At 44.2% G+C, this 26,010-nt stretch overlaps 1 protein-coding gene across 4 annotated transcripts in view; it reads right to left on the bottom strand.

Annotated features, from left to right (window-relative positions):
- SLC8A3 (solute carrier family 8 member A3) overlaps window positions 1-26,010 on the bottom strand; it is a 151,262-nt gene that overhangs the window by 109,405 nt on the left and 15,847 nt on the right. For 3 of the 4 annotated variants that reach the window (XM_058429615.1, XM_032179585.2, XM_032179583.2), the window contains exon 2: window positions 19,101-20,946. In XM_058429615.1, the coding sequence (XP_058285598.1) occupies window positions 19,101-20,884 (1,784 nt within the window). In that variant the 5' untranslated portion in view covers window positions 20,885-20,946. Of the gene's footprint in view, window positions 1-19,100; window positions 20,947-26,010 lie in introns of those variants that run through there. The other variant, XM_058429616.1, reaches the window with a different exon arrangement.

Raw genomic sequence — 26,010 nt, 5'->3', positions numbered from 1 at the left:
TTCAGATAAGACAGCAGCCCCAGCTGACACCTTAACTGCAGCTAAATTGTGCCTGGACTCATGATTCATGAAAACTGAGAAATAAATGTGTTGTTTGTAGTAATTGGTTATGCAACAGAAAACGAATATGTATTGTCAAGCTCTAGCAGAATCAGGGTTCAAACACAGGTCCACCTGCCTCCAAAGCTGATGCTTTCCTCCTTTATACTCTGTACAGACAGGATTCCTGACTCAGGATGGTTTTACTGACAATTTTTCAAGTTTATGATGGTGCAAAAGTGATATGCATTCAGTAGAAACTATACTCTGAGTATCCAGAAAACCATTCTATTTTTCACTTTCAGTACAATATTCAATAAATTATATGAGATATTCAACACCTTATTTTAAAATAGGCTTTGTGTTATATGTTTTTGTCCACCTGTAGACTAATACAAGTCTTCTGAACATGATCAAGTAGGCTAAGCTAAGCTATCACGTTCTGTGGGTTAGGTGAAATAAATACATTTTTGACTTATGGTATTTGTAACTTACAATGGAATTACATCCCTTGTGATGGGTTTATCAGGATGTAACCCCATCGTAGACTGAGCAGCATCTGTAATATCATCTTTTCTTTGTTGTTTGCTTGCTTGCTTATTTAGTTGGCATGGGAGAGGGTTGGCAGAAGAGGGTACTTTTTTCTTTTGGGGAAAGGAACACAGAAGACATTCAGATACAATGACTAAGGTTTTAGCCCTAACACAAAGGAAGTCTCTTCAGCCTTAGATGGTGGCAGTAACTGTGACTAGTAAAAACATGGGGGTGTGAGCCAGCCTTTTATCTCCTTCTGCTCAGGAAACAGCTAGTGGAGATTTGAGAGCAGCAGGGTTCACAAAGGGACAAGGTATGCTGGATCCCTCATGTTGAATGAAACACATAAAATTGCCAATATGATTATTATATTTTTGATGTACACAAACAGCAATAAATACGATTCAACCAGCTATGTGCAAGCACAAAGCTTAACCAGTGGTTAGACCAGGGCTGGTCAGTGACCAGAACAGGGCAGCAGCAAAGTGTTCTACAGGAAAGAACTTCTAAAGTGGGAAGAGATGCGAGTGGGGCCATGATCAGAGTGTGAATATGACAAGTAGGTGTGTAGAGCCAGGAGGAGCTGTCAGTGATTGCAGTCATGGCTCAATCATGGCAAATTTCAGTTAAGGGCTCTGCACAACTCAAGCCTAACCTGGAATTCCTGACTTGGATTTAGTGACAAGCTGTGTTGTGAAAAGGGGAAGCACAGAGTGGTCAGGGCTGGGGTTGCACCATTGCAGGCTTAGTGTAAGGATCATACATCATAAATGTCCAACACCTGCTGGAGTTCCTGGCACACAGTAAGTACTAAATAAATCACAGTATTGTTTGGCACTTCATTAGGTGACAGGAAACTCCCTTGCTTAGGTAAAATGAAGGCAAGGGTGACTCATCTCCAAATATAGGGATAAAAAAGAAAGGTATAAAGCCCTGATTGGGAAAAACAGAATCAGGCTGGAGAATAGTTAATTCCTTAGTTACTGAACATCCTCTTCTGGGGATGCGTAGGGAGAGGCAGCATCATCCACAGCACTGTGGGAGAGTCACGGGTCTTGCTCCAGATCACTTGGCCATTAAGAGCAGGGCCCTCCATGTGAAGCAGTCCTGGCCCGACAGGCTTGTGGTTTTCATCACAGGAGCCCAGAGCTATGGTTCCACTCTGAAGCTGTAATTGTTCTGCTTAAGCTTTTTGATCATCAACAGGCCCCGGGGTGGAAGGTGTGTGTACTATGGGGTCTGGGAGACGGGTTTAGTGAGAGAGGCCTCAGTATTGCCTACAGGCTGCTCCGAGACATGCCCAAGAGCCCTCTGCAGCCTGTACTGTAATTATTGTAGCTGCTCCAGCCCCACAGTCCCACTGGCAAGTGATTTCACATGTAATTATCCTTGAGACCAGAAAGACTTTGCCCATCCTCCTCCCCCCAGCCCTTCTTCCTCCCACTTCTTTTATTCTCCTTCACTTCTATGTTCCATCTTTCTTTCCCTTCATCTCCAAAACAAGTCCATAAAATCCACGTCAGGATGCAGAGGAGTCAACCTCAAGGTCACCTTCTTCCCTGTCCTGGGGCTGCTGTCTGTTTGGGAGCAGCCTGTCGTGTTCCCTGGCATCATCAAAAAAAACCCAGATAATGACATTTCCCTCTACCTTCCTCCAGACAGTACTCTGACTTTCTATCTTTAGATCAACTGTTTCTTCCTAAAAGCTAATCCTGGGATTGGGGAGGGAATACAATTACTGATGGGGGAACCTGAGCAAAACGCTGGCCCAGATAGGTCAAATTGCTGTGACATGTCCAGGATACTAATTACTTAACTAAAAACTAGTACATCATACCCCTGGTGAGGAATTTAGACTAGGCACTATGCTAAATGTTTTATATTGCATAATTGTATTCAATCCTCATAATAACCCTATAAAGTAGGCGCTATTATTAGCCATGTTATGTAAATGAGTAAAGTGAAAGGTTAGATAACTTGCTGTAGCTCAGGTCACCAACAAGTAGCTGGGACTCCAAATCAGCCTGTCTGATAACAAAGACATATTTGATCACGTTGCTCTGTTACTCCCTGTGTGTATATGGGCTTCCACTCACATTGCTGCTTTCACACTTCTGTTACTGGTGATTTTATTGTGGCAATGATGAGGCAAACTTCTGTCTTCCAGTTCCCTGACATGAACTCAATGCCTCCTACCCTCCTATCACTGCTGCTCTCCTTTTGTCACAGACAGCCATAGCTTGGCTGCCCTTAGGTTGGCCGTGACATCTTCAGCTGTGCCCCAGCCAGGCCTGCCTCTCTTTGCAGAGGAAAGCAGTTAACATGCCTGCATTTCGGGATAAACAAGTAACACACCTGTAGCTCAGGACAAGCTTTAAGGCACCAAGGAACTCCAGAGGGAAAGGGGATTTGGAGAATAGGCCCTTTTTTGTCTCCCTAGTCACAAAATGACTCTTAACTACACAATGGGGCCTTGTTTTCCATGGCCTAGAGTTCAGCCATTGAAAGGGTCAAAAAGCAGAAATGAGCAATGCAGTTCGTGGCTGCCCCTGCCTAGGCTGGAACTTCTGGGCAGTTGTTTAAGAACTATCTGGCCGGGCGAGGTAGCTCACGCCTGTAATCTCTGCACTTTGAGAGGCTGAGGTGGGTGGATCACGAGGTCAGGAGTTTGAGACCAGCCTGGCCAACATGATGAAACCCCACCTCTGCTAAAAATACAAAAAATTGGCCACGCATGGTGGCAGGCACCTGTAATCCCAGTTACTCAGGTGGCTGAGGCAGGAGACTCGCTTGAACTTGGGAGGCAGAGGTGGCAGTGAGCCAAGATTGTGCCACTGCACTCCAGCCCAGGTGATAGTGTGAGACTCTGCCTCAAAAAAAAAAAAAAAGAACTATAAGGAACCAGGGCTAAGGAGATTGGAAGAGAGAAGAGGAGGCCATTATAACAGCTGTAATAAAGTAACAAAACAGATTGGAGTACGTGGCTTAGAGAAAGTGGCCATTTATTTTTCAACCCTCATCTACTTGCAAACAGGAATTCAAAAGGTTTACAACTGGAACCCCTATATAACAAAGTTGTTGAATGAGTTCTGGCCTACTCCTGCCTTGAGAACTGTGGGTCAGCGTCCTGAGGGACAAGCAGCACAGAGGTCGCTCTTCTATCAGTCCTATGGACATAGTTGTGAGGCCCTTGACTTGCTATGGAAGGCTGGAGTAGGCATTGTGCAGGTTGTATGTATTAGTTTCCTATGGCTGCTGTGACAAATCGCCACAAACGTGGTAGCTTAAAACAATAGAAATGTATTCTCCCCAGCAGGTCTGGAGGCTAGAAGTCCAAAATCAAGTTATCAGCAGGACTGATTCCTTCTAGAGGTCCGAGAGGAGAACCTGTTCCATGCCTTTCTCCAAGCTTCTGGTGTTTCCTAGCAATCCTTGGAGTTCCTTGGGTGCCTCACTCCATTCTTTGTCTTTGTCATCACACGGCCTCTTGTAAGGATACCAGTCATAGGATCTAGGGCCCACCCTAATCTAGTATAACCTCATTATAACTATTGATGGTTACACCTGCAAAAGCCCCATTCCCAGACAAGGTAGTATCCTGTGGTTTGGAGTAGACATACATTTAGGAGGAGGAAGGACACTATTCAACCCAGTACAGCTTGCCAATGGCATTTTGGGCAGATCTCACATAAAGGAAAGGAAAGAATTTGGGTTCCTCAAAAGGAGGGCTCAACTAAACCTGGGCTGCTGGTTTCCAGTGGCGTGGGCAGTGGGAAGCAACACCTCCCTGAGCAGTGTTCATGTCAGACTACATTGCACAGAAATGAAGCCCAAAGGAGCAAAGAAAGTCATGCAGAGAATTAAGGCAACTTCCCCCAAAACTCAGACAGAGCAGGCACACTTCCCACACACCACCAACACCTCCACCAATTCATGAGCATCTTACCAGAGAAATCTTAACCAGAGAAATCGGAGCATCTTACCAGAGAAATGTGAACATCTTATCTGAGAAATTCAAATGATGAATTTGTGGGGGAAGTGTGCCACTCTGTCAATCAATCTTATACCCTCTCCCCATAAGACAACATAGAAAACAGGCAAACAACAACAAAAAGTTCAGTCTTTTTTTTTTCCCTCTCCCTTCTAACCCCCTGGTGGGCTGGGAAGATCAAGGGATTTAGCCATGAGAAGAAAAGGGAGCTCTCTCAGCCTCCCGCACATCCAAGAACAATCCTGGGCAGACAGATCTGTATGGCAAAGAGCAGTGCAGGACCAAGAGAGCCCTCAGTTCCCCCAAAGTGGGCCCGTTCTGTCAGTGAGGACTCATTTCAGAGGCATTCGGGAAAGTGCTGCGCAGAACTGCGTCCAATCTGGGCTAAGCAGATTAGTTTCCTCCCAGGAAAAGGTTCTGGGCAGCTGAGCAGGGCAACTCCCTGTGCAGTGGCAGGGGGCTGTCATTACAAGGCCCAGATAAGACATAATTACATGTTCCCTGGAGAGAAGGCTTAATTGAATTACAGGGTGTCTCCTGAGCATCAAAGGCAGCCCAGGCTCAGAGGTAGCTGAGCAGCACAGAAACACCCTCTGAAGAGCTGGTGCCCGGGCAGGGGTCAGGCTGTGGAGAGGCTCAGGGTTGCCAGTGCTCAGAGGGCTCTGTGGATCTTGCTGAAGCTGGGACAGGAGAGGAGGAAGGGCTGAAGAATGCAAAATGGTGGGTGCTCCCTGGTCTTTACGCCTGAGAGCCACATTCCAGTTCCAGGTGCCCCTGGGCTTGCTGCAGCCTGGTGTGGCATATAAGCAGAAGAGGTTCCAGGAATTCATTCATTCATTCATTCATTCATTCATTCTGCAGGCATAAATTGTGTCCTGGTGGTGCTTGAGGCACCTTTACTAGAAATGGGGAAGAACCGGGTGCTGCTCTGGTCTAAGGACACAGCTTGCATGGGAATTTACTTACTCCTGAGGCTACCTTCTACTTCCATCTGTGTGTGCCCCACAAGCTGAAGCTAATTCATCAGTCCTGCTTACCAAGTCCTTCTGAATTGACTAGAGGAGGGGGTTGTGCAAGTCACTTCTAATGATGCCAAACTGAATCCCTGACAAAAGACAAGAAGGGGGTGTTGCCTCTGTGTGGCCACAGCCCTCAGTGGTTCCCGCTTCTATAGCAGCTAGCACATATGCTTGTCTTCCCTACCAACTGTGACTTCCCTGAGGACAGGGACTGTGCCTTTCTTCCCTGTGCTTAGCCCACAGTATGAGCTCCCCAAATGTCTGCTGATTGTACGTTGAGCGATGGACACTCACCCCTCTACCTCCGCTCTCCTGTTGCTTCTGGCCTCCTTGGTCAGCAGGGCTGGCATAAGCTCTCCTGGGGCTGCAGCTGAGCCCCTCCTGCTCTCATCTCATCATTGCCCCGTCTAGCCCTTGATCCTGGCTGCCCTCAGACACCATGGACATGGCATCAAAAGAGGCCCCCTGATCTAAAAACATGGTCCTGAGCCAGCCTCGCCCTGTTACCCAGGCAGCAGGCCAAAGCATCATCTGTCGGTAGTTCCTGGTGATGAAGTGACACACACAAGAATCCTCTGCAGACCAGCTCAGGTGAGGGTAGGTCGGAGCCAGCAGTCAAGCACGGTGAATCCAGATTTCTGAGCTGGGCATTAAGGACTTTATTTGACCCTTGCCAAACTCCCTGGGCCCAGCTGCCCCTATGTTAAAAGGAAAGAAGCCAACTCCTTAAGGAAGAAATGTAGACTGCATTCTTAACTTCCTACATATGAGGGAAAGGGAGCCTGCTACTTCCAGCTTCATAACCTTATTCTCATGCTAAAATATGTAACACAATAGAAAGAATATGCAGTTTAAAATCAGAAGATCTAGGGCTAAAATTTTTTTGTATTTTTATTATTAAAGAAATGCATGCTCATGTTAAATATTTAAAAGAGCACAAAGTGCAAAGTAAAAGATTAAAAGTTGTCTTTCCACCCTTCGGACCGTCAGTCCCACTTCCCAAAAGAAATCACTCTTAGAGGTTCTTAACAATGCATTAATACAACATGCAGCCTTTCCACTCCACACCCACCTGAACAACATATATGGCTCCCAAAGCCATCGAACAAGTGAGAATGGCTGACTCTGCTAACCACTTGCCATGCTGGGTGCAAAATCTTTCAAAGCAAAAGGCCAGAGAAGTACCATGCAGTAGGAAAGGTATAGTCTGCTTAGGACTCAGTTCTTTGCACTTTTTCTCAACTGTACATTATTACTTCTTATTGCACTTTTTCAAGCACAATCTTATACTGTAAATTTTATCACACCCTTAGATATAATTTAAAACATTATTCTTAATGGTTACATAATTTATGTTTTGTAAATACACTGAAATGATTTTTTTCCTTTTATTTTTAGTTGACACATAATAATTATACATATGTATGGATACAGAGTGATATTTTGACACATGTATGCAAAGTGATCAAATCAGGGTAATTAGCATATCTATCACCTTAAATATTTATCATTTCTTTTTTTTTTTTTTTATGAGACAGAGTGTCACTCTGTCACCCAGGCTGGAGTGCAGTGGTGTGATCTTGGCTCACTGCAACCTCTGTCTCCCAGGTTCAAGCGATTCTCCCGCCTCAGCCTCTTAAGTAGCTAGGACTACAGGTGTGCACCACCATGCCCAGCTAATTTTTTGTATTTATAGTAGAGACGGGGTTTCACCATGTTGTCCAGGCTGATCTCAAACTCCTGACCTCAGGTGATCCATCCACCTCGGCCTCCCAAAGTGCTGGGATTATACGTGTGAGCAACCACGCCCAGCCGAATATTTATCATTTCTTTGTGAATATTCAGAATCCTGTCTAGTTTTTTTTTATATACACTAAATGACTGTTAACCACATTCGCCCTACAATGCTACAAAACACTAGAACTTATTCCTCTCACATAACTTCACATTGTATCCATTAACCAACCTCTCCCTATCCTCCTTCCCATCCTCTAATAACTACAATTCTACTCTCTACCTTTTTGAGCTCAATATTTTTAGCTCCCACATATGAGTGAGAATATGTGGTATTAGAAGATCAAGGTTTTGATACTTACCCTTAAAACTCTGTGTTCTCGGGTAAATTACTTAATATTTCTTAGACTCGGAATCAAGTGATCATAGTAGCCCTAATGGTATGACAAAATCCTTACATCTTTAAAAGTGGAATTCTATGTTTTCATGCAAATATTAGAAGTTTTATTGTGTAAGAAACATAGCAACAACAATAGTAAGCTTTCTCAGAGGCCTGAATAACAGTGGTAAGGCCCAGGTAACCAAAGCTGTGCCCATTCTTTCCAGCATGTTCTGATCCCCTTACGGAGTTACCATCATCAAAAACAACTTTAAACAATGAGTGCCCAATATTTTCAAAGCATTTTACATCAGTTAAATGTCCTCTGACAGTCGGCCCTTGGCTGTGTTCATTTCTCTCTCTACTCAACCCCCGAAACAGAAAGTTTATATTCTTCCAGCAGTCCACACAGGTTAATTAAAATGTTGTTTCTCTCTGCTTTGGCTATAATTACATTAACTCATCATAATATCACTAGCTATCTTTTGCTGTATTTTATGAGAAAAAATAGAAATCCAATTATCAGCTAATAACCTAAAACATGGGTTCTACAGAGAGGGGCAGACCATGAAAAAGGCCTGCGGTGGGGAGCTGGCTTGAGAACCACCTGTCTAGAGTATAAAACTCACTAGGTTAGCAGCGCTTCTGGAAGATTCTAGTCTGATAAAGAAATTATCTACTTCATGTGTCCAACAAGAATTTCTGTCCCTGTGGGTTCATCCAGGGAATAGAAAAAGCTTTTGTGTTATATGTAAGATAAAGAAAAGAGAGACTCAAAAAGGGTTTTCTCATTAGGATTGGCCCAGTATTGAAGAAATAGTGACAATAATTTCATTCTTATGTGTCTCAGTGAAATGGAGACTCATAGTTTCTTCACTCCATGCAGTTCTTTCTATCTCGAATCCCAGGACTAGGATTGGCAGATATTTGGCCTTTTCTTCTCACATCTACAAGTGAGCCCAGATACAGCCTCACAAGTCCTTTCCAAGATGGCCCCCTGGATAGCCACTACTCATCGACTGGAGCTGACACAAAAGGAGGGTCCCTATTTTCCACCCCAGTCCTATGCAATGGGACATGAGCATCCGACACAGCCATACACTGTGCCACATGTAGATGAGGATACTCCAGCTTCTAGGGATTTCCTGGAAAGGCATCAAGTTTGCAGCTCCTAGGATAAAGAGGGGGTGCCTGCTGGCTCCGGCTGAGTCCAGCAGATCAGCTGTCCAGCAGGGGAAGGGTGGGGAGGGAGAGCCTCAGGAGTGCTGTCATTCTATCCCTGGCAGGCATGAGTGGCAGGGAAGCTTTCTGTCTTGCTTTACAGCACAGACTGCTCTGGAAATCCAAACCCAGAAAGAGGCTTTGAAAGTGACTCAGTACCCAAATAGTGTACCTGAAAACAACGGAAGATTATCTTCTGATGCTAGTGTCCTGGAGAGGACAGAACAGAAAAAAAGTAAATGGGGAGAAACGACCCTGGTAGCCTTGAGATATATGCCACAAGCATCGTTCACTAAGAATGTTTTCTGTTGATCTGAGCAGAAGCCAGCTGAATCTTGGCTGCAGTCTATAGTGAGCTTGATGCATTTGGGCTGGGGGCTTCTGAAGTGGCTATTTCTCCCATTCTCCAGCCTACTGGCCCAATACAGGCCACTATAAAATCAGTGCTCTCTCTGGGGTGTGGCAGACCTTAGAACGTGTGCCAGTTTGGAGTTGACAGGTGCCTGTCTCACCTGGGACTCCCTTCTAAGTGACACTGTCTACTACTTATAGATAAAACTGTTTAGATAGCTTATCATGGAATTCCCATGGCAACTTCAATTTCCCACTCCATCACTCAGTTATGACAGACTAGATAGGGGAGGGGAAGAGGGTGGGAGAAGGGGGCACTCGACACAGGGCAACCAACTCATTTGTGGTCAGTGGTCTTTGACACGACCAGGTTAAAAAAAAAATCAGATTTCTTCCCTTGAAAATTTAAACTAGAAGAATAGAAAGAGCTTTGTGGGTAGGAACAGAAAGCATATATGCAGAGAGGAGCCATGAGCTAGGACTTTGGGGTACCATTGCAAGCTGCAAATAATAAAGAAGGAGCCCACAGAAAGAAGCAGAGATGCCAGGAGACAGAAAGCATGTCACCCAGGAGGGAGAGCGTTGGAGAGACAAAGCGGTCTCTAGAGCTACCTCAGTCCCCGATGGCTTTCTGATACCAGTCCCAGTCTGTGCTGCATCCTTACAATTAAACCCTCTCGTCTTCACATACAGGCAGATAAACACTTCATAGTGAAGGCAAAAAGAGCACCACCATGAGTGGTTTGTTTCCTGGGAGATATCAGTCTTCCTGGTGCTATCATGAAGCTAGTTCGTTCTGGCCAAATGACAGGCTTTCTTAAGGGATCCTTTCACGGCACCTTCTTGATCACGCAAAGAAATCATAGGTCAGAGAATAGACTGAAAGCAACCCAAGTATAGATGCCAATAGTGTGAAGGAAAAGACTATCTGGAGTAGGTTAAGATTTAAAGAGGGGACATGGCAAAAGGAATTGAGAAGGGAGGCGCTGAGTGCAAGGAGGAATGAAAGGAAACCCAGCACTAGCCTCTGCAGCACCTAGAGCACAACTAGAGAAAAAGTGGACGCAGCAAAGAATGTTTAGAAGAGACAGTAAATGTAAGAAAATAGTGTACAAACATGAAGTAGGGTGTAAGAATGGAAATAATGTGAACATCAACGAAGATCTGCAGCCAGGGCACGGTTAGCCCTTGTGATGGTGGCAGAATACATCTGCATCCCCACAACTCAGAAAGACGTTTGGAGATGGAAGTGGGGTTGGTGAAGGTCATGTGGAATACGTGGGGAGAAATCTAAAAGGTTGACAAATCAAGACCAAACAGCCTGGCAGAAGATGGACTGGTATGGAGAGATGGCAGTAGTAGTCATCCATGATCGACAATTTGTTTTGCAGCCATATTCAGAATATTAAGTTACTATTTGGATGTCACTTATTTTGAAAGTACCAACTAAAGAACCTACAATAGAGTGGTTTCTATACACTCTGCAAATAACTGCTTCTTCATGAACCCTACCCACCAAAAGGTAACTGAATTGGGTCCAGGCAGGGTTAGCCAAGTTGCACCTATGCATGCTAATCCTTAGCTAGGAAGAGTAAGGATGGTTCCAAAATGACAGCTGAACTTAAATATATACACAAATCCAGTTTTCAGAAAAACACATTTTTTTCCATAATAAGTTCCACCACATTCAACTTTAAATTCTCCTCTGCTTATCCAAGTAATTTCTTACTTGGGTCCCCAGTAAGTGGTAGGAGTGGAAATAGAATTCCTATGAATGATAACTCTCATGCCATATGAAAATATTTGTCTAGTGCTTCCCTCCACGGTTATTTAGCAAAATCCTCAAAGCATTTGATTCTTGCAAAATGCTTCTAGAATGTGCAGCATTTAAATATGGGGCCGTGCTCTATTTGCAGATCAAGGAGCTCTCTTTCTTCAACTAACAATTGTATGTCACTGGCTCTATGCCAGGTCTTCAAACTTTCAAACTGGGTTATGGAAGCACAGCTTAGTTACTCTTTTGAAAACCAACAATAAGGGGCCAGGTGCGGTGGTTCATACCTGTAATCCCAGCACTTTGGGAGGCCAAGGTGGCTGGATCACCTGAAGTCAGGAGTTGGAGATCAGCCTGGCTAACATGGCAAAACCCCATCTCTACTAAAAATACAAAAATTACCCAGGCATGATAGCATGTGCCTGTTGTCCCAGCTATGCAGGAGGCCAAGGCATGAGAATTGCTTGAACTCGAAAGCAGCAGTTGCAGTGAGCCCAGATCACGCCACTTCACTTCACTCCAGCCTGGGCAACAGAGCAAGACTCTGTCAAAAAAATAAAAAAAAAAAAACCCAAACACAAAACACTAAGGAAACATCTTGAATAAGTGAAAGACCACAGCTCTGACCTCCTCTATCTTCCTCCTGGAGTTGACAGGGCCTAGCTAAAGGGTGGAGAAGGAATGAGTGCTCATGTCCTGTCCAAAAACCTTTGGGAAGTTGATGAAAAGTTGGACAGCCAGAAAGAGTCCTCCTCATTTACCTGCCTTGCTTTGCTCACCTTGCTGTCATTCTTTTGAGTGGATGAGGAAACTGGCCTTAATACCCAGAAGAGTCCAGAGAAAGTAAGCTACGCCCATGGCAGGATCCCCACCTGCATCCCCTTATTATTGTTGCCTGAAGTTCCAGTTAGCACCTTCCCAAGCAGTGCCCAGGAGAGCCTGCTTTGAGGATGAGACCCATTCATTTTTGAAGTGGCCATTCCTGTGATCATCTCCAACCACAGTGTGTCTTTTTTAACCCACACTGACATTCTTTCCGATGGGATCTCCAACTCTGCACCTCTGAGTTTTCTCATACTATCAGCCCTTCACCATCCATGGGCTCCACCAACCGCAGGTTCCACTAACCGACTGTGGGTGCCACGGGTAGAAAATATTTGAAAAAATAAAATATAAAAAAGGATAATACAAATAAAAAAAGCAATACATTAAAACAACTATTTATATAACATTTACATTGTATTCGGTATTATAAGTAATCTAGAGATGATGTAAAGTATGTGGGGGGCCGGATGTGGTAGCTAACGCCTGTAATCCCAGGTTTTTGGGAGGCCAAGTTGGGTGGATCACTTGAGGTCAGGTGTTCGAGACCAGCCTGGCCAACATGGTGAAACCCTGTCTCTACTAAAAATACAAAAAGTAGCCAGGCATGGTGGCATGCGTCTGTAGTCCCAGCTACTTGGGAGGCTGAGGCAGGAGAATTGCTTGAACCTGGGAGAGGTTGCAATAAATGAGTGACAGCCTGGGTGACAGAATGAGATTCTGTCTCAAAATAAATAGATACATAAATAAACTTTATGGGAGAGAATATGCCTAGGTCATATGCCAAATACTGTGCCATTTTATACCAGGTACTTGAGCATCTGAGTATTTTTGGTATCCTTGGAGTAGTTCTGGAATCAATCTCTTGTGTATATTGAGGAATTATTATTCTGGAGAGCAAACCAATGTGAGCAGACCAGGGCAGGGGCACTGGATACTCTGCTGCACATGGTGTGGGACTGACTTAGGTAGAAGGAGAATTGCTGATCCAGTGTTGCCAGGGGATACCGCATGTCTAGTCCCTAAAACAAATTAACCAGGAGGGCTCTGGACTTCCTGGAGAGTTTTGCAGACGTGATAGGGTCTCCACAGAACTTGGGGTGTTTTATGGATCCTGGAGTTGGAATATGTCATGCTTTGACATATTCTTTGACGTCTCAGTAATTAAGAAGAAAAGAGACAAAAAAAAAAAAAAAAGACATTTCATCAGGACCTGGGGCCCTTCGGGACACAATAGCTAAAGCTTCTGCTAAAAAGTCTACATGGCATGTCCAGGCATGGTGGCTCACGCCTGTAATCCCAGCACTTTGGGAGGCCGAGGTGGGTGGATCACGAGGTCAGGAGATCGAGACCATACTGGCTAACATGGTAAAACCCCATCTCTACTGAAAAAACAAACAAACCAACAAATATATATATATATTAGCCAGGCGTGGTGGCAGGTGCCTGTAGGCCCAGCTACTCGGGAGGCTGAGGCAGGAGAATGGCGTGAACCCGGGAGGCGGAGCTTGCAGTGAGCTGAGATGCGCCACTGTACTCCAGCCTGGGTGACAGAGCAAGACTCCATCTCAAAAAAAAAAAAAAAAGGTCTACATAGCCTTCAATTATTCCTTTGGGCCTGGAAAGCGGGCAATTGTGGTTGAGCAATCCTACTGGAAATGCCTCACTGTACTGCTAAGTATCCCCATTCAACAACTGGCTCAGAAAGGGAGTCCCTTCTTCAAGACAAATCTGTGCCAAGTACATAGCTCCACTGAGGATTTCAGGAAGCCACAGTTGTAGTGGCTGTCTACCTAAAGAGAAGGAGGGCTTTTGCTACTGCCACTGAAGGCAGAAGGAAAGAGAAAGAGAGGGATGTTGGCCAAGGGAGAGATGTCACCGCCTCTACTTGACTCTCATCCTCCATGAGCTTGCAGCCTGTGACTCTCTCAAGCACAGAAAGGGTATTCTAGAGGCAAATCATCTCCCTCTGTGGCCAGAAAGGGACTATCTTAAAACCTTGCTAAGCCAAAGAAAAAGAAAACAAAAAATCGATTGTGTTTTAGTTAAATTGGAGAATGTGCAAATTGTATCCTGGAACACTCCAGATTTTTATAGTTTTTTTTTTTTTTTTTTTGAGACGGAGTCTCGCTCTGTCACCCAGGCTGGAGTGCAGTGGCGCGATCTCGGCTCACTGCAAGATCCGCCTCCCGGGTTCACGCCATTCTCCTGCCTCAGCCTCTCCGAGTAGCTGGGACTACAGGCGCCCACCACCACGCCCAGCTAATTTTTTTTTTTTGTATTTTTAGTAGAGGCGGGGTGGCACCGTGGTCTCGATCTCCTGACCTCGTGATCCACCCACCTTGGCCTCCCAAAGTGCTGGGATTACAAGCGTGAGCCACCGCGCCCGGCGATTTTTATAGATTTTTACAGAAAGATTTCTTGGGGTTAAAACATTACAGAGAAAGCATCCCTGGAAGGGAAAGGTCTGCATTATTTTGAAAATTTTTATTATTTCATGGAGCAAGGCCTAGCCTGAAGTTTACCAGCACTGCCTAAAAGATGTTCCAACTATGCCTGTCACCTTTTCTCGATTCAGATAAAGACTTTTAAAAAAATTTCCATGGGCTCAATATTTTCCTTCCTGAACAGTTCAAGGTGAACCAAAAGATTAAAAATAGTCCATAATATATTATTATTCTTAGTTAAGACATTAGTCACATAATACTCCCGGACTCTCACTTCCAGAGCATTTTTTACCCAAGAATTGCCATATTCTTTTCGAAGTTAACATTTTATTGATGGATAAAAATAAAATGGAGAAGCCTAAGATGGGAAAGGGCAGAGAGAACATTGAATTGGCAGCTTCTAAAGTCCTTTCCAACCCTCACTTTCTAACGTCCTTTCCAACTCTAACTTTCTATCACAGCTAGCCATGTGATCTTGGATAAGTTACCTTCTCTTTCTGAATTTCATCTTCATAATTTAAAAAATGGGAGGTCAGATAACTTCGAGCTTTAACATTCTGATTTGGTTGGAGAATGTGCAGCACAGCCAATATGCTCTTTTTCTTTGGAGGAGGTCTGTGCTATTTAATTATAATAGGTCTTGGCATTTACATATTTGACATCTGTGGCTTTGACTATTCCCGGAGACATCAAAGGTCCAAGAGCTATAATAATCTGTTATTTTGCAAAGGCGTGCTGAGAGCCTGAGATATAGGAGCCAGTCACTTGTTTAATGAGTGAAATTAGTGTGCAGGCAGAACCCATACCTCTGTGAGGTTTTGTCATTGTATGCTACAGTCTTAAAGGCCATAATTCTCAAGAAGTGACTATAGTGATGGTTGCAAAGGTGAAGATTCTTCTGGATCATGAAGACATCAATAATATCCCTCTTAAATGTTAAGAGTTTATTGTAATATGGATGTAAATTAATCATGTACCTATCCCCGCTTCACCTCTGTCACTACTACGTCCTTAATGAAGGTTAATTTAGAATCTTCAGTGGTACCACACACATTGCAGGGAGCTTTCATTGCTCCTTTATTCAATCCATCTCAGCCATACCACTTCTCCCACGTTCCTTGATTTGTCTGTACCCTTTGATCCTCTCCACTTGACAGTAAGATCCTTGAGAGCTGAAATGTCAGCTTGTCTTATTCATTTATTTAACCCCAGTGCCTAGTAATATAGCTAGTACGTAGCAAATATTTAACAAATGTTTGTTGAATGACTAAGCACCATCTATGAAAAGGCACTGTGCATTTTTTTCATATTTATATTTAGTATTCCCTTGAAGGATAGGGAATATTATTTCTGTTGTCCAACAAAAACCTGGTACTCAGAAAAGTGATGTGAACTTGTTAAAAGTTACTGGTGAGTGATGGATTCACATCTGCTTTCATATTCCAAAGCTCGTGCTTTTCCATTCTTCCATGCTACTAAAAGCACCTTTGAAAAAGTAAAGCATAAAACCAAATTCGTGGATCCTGTATTATTGATAGAGCACAGGCCTGGCCTCAACTTAATTATATTTAGGGGGGTATAGTGAGGGCAGATTTTCAATACTACCAGGCTTGGTAGGCAAATAAAGCTACACAAAGAGGGAGAGATTAGAAAGCAGATGTTCCAACTTTGTTTAGAAAGTAGATGTTCCAACTTTGTCCAAGTACCCTGAAGGTATCCATTTCAGTTTCCAGACTGGTATGGCAATTAGCACAGCCTCTGGATTCTTGCTAAGTTGGGGTTGAAAGTTGGAATTTAAGAGCAAACAAACATTATTCAATTAAGCAAGTTGTTTGAAAAACCACTTCTTTGCTGGGTCTCCTGATTTGGTCAAGAGCTTCAGAACCTTTCACCTCTAAGTTGGGGCCAGCAGCATCCAGAACTTGTTAGAAATGTGGAATTTCAATCCCTCCCCTAGACCGCCTGGATCCTAATCTACCCTTCAGTGAGATCCCTAGATGATTGAGCAACACATTAAAATTTAAGAAGCATGACTGCAGAAGATATTCTAAGGTCCTTTCTAGATCTAATATTTTATGAGTTTAGGTAAGTACTCTTCATAGTAACCCCAAACTGGCATGCTTATTACTTAGGGTCACACAAAGGGCCAAGTAACCTAAACAACTCCACAGTGTCTTCTGAAGAATATTGTTAATTCATCAATATTACTATGAAGAGTCTTGTTTCCTGAGCATATACCGTGTACCAGGTACACTGCATGCAATATGTTGAATCATCATAATGGCCCTGCAAGAGAGATATTATTATCCCCATTTTGCCAATGAGGAAATAATTTCATAGGTTAATAAAATTTCCCCAAACTACATTGTTAAATCAGTAGTGGAGCCAGAATCCTAACCCAGAGTACTTAGAACCCATGATTTTTCTGCTCCATAATACTGTCTCTAGTTGTAAAATTGCAATTTAAAATATCAAGAATAGGGGTGCCACGGGAGAACAGATGAGCAGGTTTTGGACTCATTATTCTGCAATGAATGAAGTCTAAAAAACAAATGAAAAGGGATGGATGGGAACATAGATTTGTTCACAAAACCCTAGAATATCTAGACCAGAATCTCAAACTTTTGGAGGTTGACATACCTTTAGAACGAGTATCACCCAGAAGTGATAATTTGCGAGGCTTATTTGCACCAAGATATTATACAAACTGAAAACGCAAATGAGTTTGAGGAAGGTTTAGTCATATTCAGAGACCCTAGGTGCATAATTGATTATTAATAGAATGAGGAAATTAATAGAATGAACTAAGCCTCTGATCTCTGAAAAACTACCTATCCGTGCCATGGGTAGAAAGGGTTCTGAATCAGAAGAACCACAAGTCTGTCAAATTATGGCAAATTTTATGGTCTTAATGTCATTTAATGCCTTACCATATCTTCTTCCACACTGACATCACCATAATCATGTGAAATTCCATGGAGTTTGTTTTCCCAGTGAAGCCCTGTCCTTCATTTGTATGTATAAACACTGACCCCAGAGTACATATAAATGGATAGTATTCTCCGGAAGGCACAGGTTTCTACTTACGTTAACAAATGATTATCCTTCCCAGCAAAATGACTAAACAGAGCTCTAATAAATCAATTTGTCAATGGCCATTTTCCTTCAGGAGACAATATCCCCTGATCCATTTTTGGCGAGTGCAAATATGACCTACACTGAGTGCTTATGTCTATGGTTCAGAAAATCTTAGAGCTGGAAGGAACTGCAAAAAGGACTGACCTTGCCTCCAGACAAGGAAAGTATTGTTATTCCCAGTTTGCATATGAGAAAGTTTAGTTCCAGAACCACTAAATGACCTGCCCAAGTCACATTATTAGGAAGGGATTGAGTAAGAACAGATGCAGGATCCCCCGGGTCACTCAGTTCTGTCACCAGCAGTGCCCAGCTCTTTTTGAGCTCTGTCTCATGGCTGGACCTGGGCAGGAGCACTCCTAGGACACCTCTCCCTAGCTTCTATGGCTCCCCACTTTTCCATGGGTTCCTTCCTCCTCCTCTTCTAGTGGTTGTATGGCTTCATTTCCCACTGAAGGTATAATTAGCAGGTTCTTGAAACATTAGACACCCCCTACACACAACTTCCTATATCCTCCTTTTACTCTCCACACCATCTCCTGCCACTGCTTATTATTTGTGGATATGTTCAGTCATTCAGAGGAAGTTCCCGTTTCTCATCTCCACCCTTCTAGGCCACCCAGGAAAGTCTGCTTTCTCATAACCTACAAATCCTGAGGAAAGTCGTTCTGCTTTCCCTTTTAAAGCTATCCAACTGGAAAAAGGACAGAATATCCAATTTGCAAGAGGGTTCAATGGGCAGAGGCCTTCGGGTAATAGAGGTGACCGAAGTGTAATATCCACAGTTTCTGAAGGGCTGAATGGGGCAGTAACCCAAGAAGAAGTATTTCAGGAGAGTCCTAGACTGTGAAAAGAGATGACTACACAGAAGAGATATTTCCTCCCACAATTCCTGGGATGTTTCTCCTTCACTGCTTCACCAGATTTTGGAGCTTAGACCTGTGACTGAAGACAAGTAGCCACTGCCCTGGGAGCTCTGCTTCTCCAAGATACTTTCCAGTATCCAAGCCATACTGACTCAATTCAGCTAGGCTGGGCAAGCCTCACACTGTTAAATAGTCTATGGTCATTTAAAAAGATTGCCAAATTTCTATCAATTTTGCAATTTCCAAATTAAAGAAGATGTGCCTGGAATCTGGTTATACAGTGAGACTGGCAATATAGTACCAGGGAAAAAGCCAATGCCACTTGTTTTCTTAAGAATGCTCTGATTGGGCTATTGCTGCCCAGAATAGAAAGGATTGGTTTCAAAGCTCATAGGTACCCTTCATATGAGGAAGGGAGGAAGAAGAGGCCCAAGCGATTCTCTAGTCCTTCTTAGTCACAAGAATTCTCCAAAATCTGATATCACAAAACTTGTCATCCCACAGCTCCACCAGCCATCATTTTGTGTTTCAGAGAACAAAATGTTTTGTGTCCTTAGCTCTTGTCACAGGATTCCTTGCCCAGAGACAATTTAAAATGAGAAAACTGAAGAAGAGTTTGGAAGCAGAACCTGTCCAGTGGTGTCTGCTGATCCTGCATACCTGTGATGGAACCAAAGTTTGACATTAACACAAACACAAGGAAATGTTGTAAAGTGCAGTACAGAAGGACAGAAAGGGATGGCAAAAGATGGGGTCGGGTAGGGGCAGAATACAGGAAGGTTACTTACACAGTTTCATCATTCTTGAATTCCAACTCCCCATATGTGTCTTCAAAGTCCTCACCGCCACCCTTGGCTGTCCCTTCTACTGTCCTAAAGGGGACGATGACTGTACCCCGGGCACCTGATGTCCGCAGAACCTTGACCTCCATAACACCAATACTCTCACTGACATGAATAGTATCACATTCAAAAGTGAAGATGCCTGCATGGTCATCATCCAAGATGGTAACTGTGGCCACACAAGGGGAGGCTAGGACAGCCCGAGGCAAGGGAAGACTGTTGAATATTGCTGGAGGCATCCCCTCCTCTGGCTGCTCCTCCTCTATGCGGACATTGCTCAACCTTACAAAGAAGTGTTCATCCTCCTCAAAGATGTCATCATCAATAATGCCCACGGAGAACTCCTTCTGGGTCTCTCCTGGCTTCAGAACCACCGTGCCCTCTGTGAACTCATAGTCAGCCCCTGCATTGGCAGAACCATCCTCTGTTTTGTAGTCCACATACATGGTCTTTGACATGTCTCCCCCTTTCCTCACCACTGTCAGGAGTACAGCCCCACAGTTCTCCAGGCACTGGTAAGAACATGGGTCAAAGAAGACCTTGGAAATAAAGTCCTCAGGCTCATCGGTGTGCACCTCACTCATGCTGGAGGTCTTCTTGGCTTGTTCTGCTGCATGTTTCTTCAGGATATTGCCTGCACCAGTCATCATACGAGTGGCTTGGATCCGGTAGAAGGCGCGGCTCTTCTGTTGGTGGGAAAGAGCATAGTAATTGGCCATCTCCACCAGCTGATCTAAGTCCTTCTCTGGGTGTTTTTGCTTCAGATCCTTGAGAATCCGGATCATCTCTCTGCGGGACTCATCCACTTCCTTCCCTTCCAGGGGCACCAGGTTCCCATCTAGAAAATGGGAATTCATCATTTTCCCATCCATCTCAATGCCCTTAGGGTGGTCACCCTCTGTCTCTATGATAATTCCTCGGTGTTTATCTGTGCGGTACTTTTTGTGCATGTATTTGTAGAAGAGCAGTCGTTTATCTGCCACCCAGGCCAGAAGGACACACACTGGAAAGAAGAAGAGAGTGAGGAGGCCTTCCCAAACCTGGACCACACCAGGGGAGAAGACTGCCAGAATCATATAGAGCCAGATGTAGGCAAAGATACTCCAAGCAGCGGTGATGAAGAAGACTCGTAGGTGCTTGATCCTGCGAGTCTCTCCATCTGGGATCACGTAGACACAGATGCCAATGATGATGAACATGTTGAAGGCTGCACTCCCTACAATGGTAGAAGGTCCCAGATCACCAGCAATGAACCCATGACCACACACCTCAATTAAAGAGAGGAGTATCTCAGGAGCAGAGGAACCCAGGGCCATAAGGGTCAGGTTGGAGACAGTTTCATTCCAGACCCGAATAGTGGTTGTGCTGGTTTCTCCATTGGGTTTCTTAATCGTCACCTCCCTCTCTTGAGAGGTGATGACTTCAATAGATGCCATGAAGCGGTCAGCAATGATGGACACCCCAAGGAACATGTATATCAGGGCCACAAAATAGACAATGACCCTGGCAATCTTGTCCCCAAGGGAAGGGTTCTCCGGGTACCAGATTGGCAGGATGACACCCTCCTTGCAGTCTGATGACCCTGAACAGGACTCATTGTTCTGCCCTGTGCTTGGCACGTCCCCTGAGCCACGAGCCTCTGCTCGAAGACCATTCAGGAAGAGCACAAAGGTAACCAGCCCAAAATGGAGGAAGGCAGAGGTGAGAGGCTGCAACCTTAACCACGCCATACACGAGACTTAGCCACTGGCTTCTATTGCAGCACCAGTCGTCCTCCTGATAGGCCAGAGACCTAGAAAAGATCAGAGAGGCAGGAAATGGCATGAGGAAAAAGGGGACAGCAAACGGCAGGTTCCCACCAATACAACTGTTGCTTCACCTCCAGTGACATATTGCACTAACATATGGGGCAGTCTCTCACTTGGAAAAATAGATGTCAATGGGAGGCACAAATAGCTGCTCTGTCCTCCAAACCATCTGGTGGAGACCCCATTGAAAAATGGCTTGAAATAGCTGGGAATACTGGGGATGGAAATGCAGCAATAGCCTTCAAGTCCTGTCTCCCAAACCGGTATTACCTGTGAGAGTTCTCAAGAAGCAACTTAAAATAGGCCACGTATAACCTGAATCTTCATCCCCATTTATACTGTTTCTGGGGTGTTCGGACTTCCTTACCCTGTTGTCATTATACTCAAGAATCTTGGATAACATAGGTTTGCAAGAGAGTATATTGAATTGAATTTTCATGGACTAGTCCCCAAAAAATTGAAAACCTTGCTCTGTTTAATGTATATATATTTCCTTGGCCTTCATGTTCACTCCTGGATTATACCAAGTGACTGTCCCCCCCAGGACCTTTGTACATGCCATTATTCTCATTCATCTTTGAAATGAGGGTTTCTTCTTTGCACTCCCCACTCTTAATAATGCTTTAGATCTCATCCGTTAAACACAGCAATAAACCTTGAAAACTGAGCTCCCTTGGAAAGAACTTCCTCTCCAAATGCAAGACTTCTGGAGGCAAGCTATAATTCTGATATAGCTTGGGAAATCAAAAGAGTTGATTCATAGTGAATGCCACCCACCCCATAGCCAAACGGAGGCCCTGTAAGGTGTGCCCAAGACCAAGTTCACAGCAGCTCTGAGCCCTCCAGTAAAGCCTGCTTATGAGCAGTTTAAGCAGGCAGTAACAGGAAGATAATCATCTGCCAGCCACTTAAATTTCAAACCCAAACATGGAAAGGAACAAGTGGTAAAAATCATTATTAATAAAACATGCAAATGTCTCTCAAATAAGTTTTGTTAAACTGGAGACAAGATTTTGGGGGTGACATGCAGCTTCATCTACTGGCCTCAAACCACTAAAAGGTGAGCTTGAGCTCAGAAGAATGGGATGAAATGCAATTGAAACTATTATATACTCATCTTACCACTCACTGCCTCATTTGGGTGGGATGAGAATGAAAATACCATGGAATAGCTAAAAACAAGGGGGGGATCTTTCTCCCTCTGTTACAACTGTGTAGGGTACCTTAGTAATAAAGGAATGCTGATTTGCATTTGTATAGCACCTTAAAGATGCAAAGTCTTCATACCCCATATTTGCTCCTTTTTCTCCTGTTTCCCAGCTCAGAAAATAGCATCTTCAGCCACCCAGTTACTCATGCTAGAAAGCAGATGTTAGTCTGAAAGCCTTCATCTCTCTTCTATCCCTTATCCAATCACTAAATCCTATCAACTCTTTCTCCATTTCTACCACCATCATCCCAACCCAGGCCACCATCACTTACATCATGAATCTACTTCAGTAGCCTCCTAATGGAGCTCACCACTCCAACTCTTGCTAGTTCTCAATTCCACTTTCCTCATATAGCCACCGTAACCTTTTTTTAAAAAAAACAGACTTAAGCATATCACTCCCCTATTTGAAGCCCTTTAGTAGTCTTCTCTTGCTCTTCATATAAAGACCAGATTCTTTCCCATGACCTTCAAAGCCTTGCATGAACTCACTCCTTCCCACTCATCCCCCTTCATCCCATCACTCTCTCCCTTATTACATTTCAACAACAATAGCCTTCATGTTCACTCTTGGATTATACCAAGTGACTGTCCACTCCAGGACCTTTGTACATGTCATTATTCTCATTCGTCTTTGAAATGAGGGTTTCTTCTTTGCACTCCCCACTCTTAATAATGCTTTAGATCTCATCCATTAAACAGTGAATGACATAAGAGCAAAGACGGTGTCTCTTCTGTTTATCATGGTATCCTGAGTGGTTAGTAGGTTCTCAATAACTCTATGTTTTTGGAATGAATAAATGTAGTCACCAAGAAAGCTTCCTCAGACATCAGCCTTATTTATTTTTTATCTGAATTGTAGCCATTGGCTTTGGAAATACATATACATTTCATAGACAAATCCTGACTGGATTTTGGAGGCTATATGGGACCTCTTTAAATTTCCAAAGCCTGTGCTCAAAGAGAAATTCTCTTCGGGACACAAAACATCAGGGTGCATATTGTTCCCATGAAGACCTCCCTCCCAAAGAGCTGAGGATTAACTTGGTTTAATCCCTAGAGAGGCAGCCAAGTGCTGAAGCCCACATTCCCCATTAGTTCAGGTGCTGAGGGCATCACAACAGGTGCTGGGGGGCCTCTGCCTTTGACCTCACTCATAGGAGAAGAAGTTATGGGGATGACTGTGGAGGAATAGAGTGGTTGAAGATGTTCAGCATCCATCTTCAAAGGTTAAGAAAGCTCTTGTCATCAATGATTTGCACAGAGGCATTCATTCAGAGGTTTGACACTCACCGACCCTAGAGAAATGTGGAGAGAAAAGGATCTTGGCTCCTTACTTTGACCTCTGAAAACCCTGACACTTTGTGGATTCCAATGAGCCCCATGCAGTGATGACAGATGGTAGGCACAGCTGAGCAGCTCTTTCATCAAGAGCCAACCCAGTGACAGGAGGTGGCTGCTGTGAGAGCCAACCAATCCCAAGAGCGTGAGTATCCATGGGGGAGGGAAGAGAGCTGGTCTTCCAGAGTGAAAGGACATGGAACATTGGGATGTTCGAATTATCCTGATGAACAGGGGACTTGGAGTCCTATTTATCTTATGGACCAGGAAAATTAAGGAGGATTACGGTCTTTGTTTTCCTTTGGCCCTGTAGACACTTTGTGGCAACAGGTTTTTCTGGGGAATGTGCTATCATATGAGCAGAATCAGAGGCCAGTTTAAAAAGACTATTCCATGAGAAAATAAAAGAACTGAAGGAAAAGATTAAAGAAAAAAGGCAAGGCCAGGCTCAGTGGCTCACACCTATAATCCCAGCACTTGGGGAGGTTGAGACAGGTGGATCACTTGAGGTCAGGAGTTCGAGGCCAGCCTGACCAACATGGCGAAACCCCATCTCTAGTAAAAATACAAAATTAGCTGGGCGTGGTGGTGCACGCCTGTAATCCCAGCTACTTGGGAGGCTGAGGCAAGAGAATGGCTTGAACCCGGTAGGTGGAGGTTGCAGTGAGCCAAGATAGCGCCATTGCACTCCAACATGGGCAACAAGAGTAAAATTCCATCACAAAAACAAAAAAAAAAAAATAAAAGAAGGCAAGGAGGTGAGATGGCTAGTAAACGCATGCACCCAGTTTTTGAAATTGAAGATGGAAACTGCCCTGTGAATGCCTAGTTCCTCTTTGCAGCCCTGCCAGGAAATCGTTTCTGGCTGAGATGTTAGAAAAAGCAGGAACATCTCTAATGACCAGCCAGTGGTCATTTTTTATGCAATTGCCCCTGGCCCAGACACCAGTTGAGATAGATTCCAACATCCTGGGGGCCCAGCTCAACCCCTTAGAGACCCAGATGATCTTCTGTAGTTCCAGAAGGCTATTAACCCCGAGGCATACTCAGGGATATGACTCAACTTGAGACCTTCCCCCCCTAGGACCACCCCAAATCATAAAGACATTAATAACAGTAATTAGCATCTACAAGTGTTTATTATGTGTATAGTGCTGAGTGCTTTCTCATTTAATTTTCATAGCAACCCTATGAGGTTAGTAATATTTTTATCCCTGTCTTATATTTTGGGAAACCGAGCCTTAGCTAAGTCATTTACTCAAAGTACAAAGGAAATAGTAGAACTAGAACTCACAGACAGATGACATAAAGTATGGTTTTAACCACCCCATTTTACTAAGCTGTCCCACTTTGTTGTAGAACATCCATGGCCTCCGATCAGTTTCCAGTCTGACGTGGACTTAGAAGCAAGGTGACTGTCCCACACCTGCTCAGAGGAGAAACTCACCGTTTCGATGCCTAGTTCTCAGGCTTACTGGGGTTGTTCTGGCTGCCTGCTGCTGCCTCCCATCCAAATATTCTCCTTCCCATCAGTTCAGTTTGACAAACATTGACAAAAGCCTGTGATTTGCTAGACCTGGTATTAGACGCTGGTGGATTAAATACACAAAAAAAAAAAAAAAAAGAGAGAGACACCGCGTTTGCCCTCAAAGGTACAATCTAGCAGAAGTATACAGATGTACAAATAGACACTTTTATTGTAAAAAGAGGAGGTAGGGCAGAATGCTATGGGAATGCGAAGAGGGCACTGAGCCAGCCTAGGGATTCAGGGAGGCATTCTGAAGGAGGTGATTCCTGAAATGAGACTTCAAGCATGAGTGAGCTTTAGTCAAAAGAAAAGGAAAGTGGGAAGGCCATTCGAGTCAAAGAGAACAGCCCAGGAAAGGCAAAGACATGGAAACATGATGGAAAAGGCTGCTGTGGGCATTGGATTACAAGACATGCAGTGTGAGGCAGGAAGCCCAGTAGATGAGGCTAGACAATAGGGAAGACTTCACTCATGGCAAGCTTTAGATGCCAGGCTGAGAAGACGGGGTTTTATTCTAAGGGCAATGAAAAGCCAGTGATAGGGTTGTAAACCAAAGAATGACATGGTATGATTTGTCTTTCAGAAATACCAACTTCACCTAAGGGTTTCGGATGGCTGTAAGGGGGCAAGACAGGAGCAGGAAGGTCAGATAGAACTCTGCTGCAAACTGAACAGATACAGACAAGAATGGTGGGCCTGGGTAGATTCTGCTCATGATGCCCGTCTGTCCCCATGTCACACTCCCCTCTCTCAGCCAAACTGATGCCCTGGCTCAGCCCTGAGCCTCTCATCTCTTTTCCGGATCATCTTCCTAACGCCCCTGAGGCCATCTGCAAGGTGTCTGTGTCCTTAGCAGTGGCTCCTGACATCTTTTAATATCACTGGCAAATTTAATTAAAGTCACCATTCCTCCACTCTTCCAGATCATTAATAAAACAGTGCCACCAGGACAGACTGAGCAAATTCTCC

This window comes from Hylobates moloch, unplaced genomic scaffold (assembly GCF_009828535.3).
Source record: "Hylobates moloch isolate HMO894 unplaced genomic scaffold, HMol_V3 SCAFFOLD_16, whole genome shotgun sequence".
NCBI classification, from domain to species: domain Eukaryota; kingdom Metazoa; phylum Chordata; class Mammalia; order Primates; family Hylobatidae; genus Hylobates; species Hylobates moloch.
The sequence above is the reverse complement of the archived record's forward strand: the minus strand, read 5'-3'. Positions and strand labels throughout refer to the sequence as shown.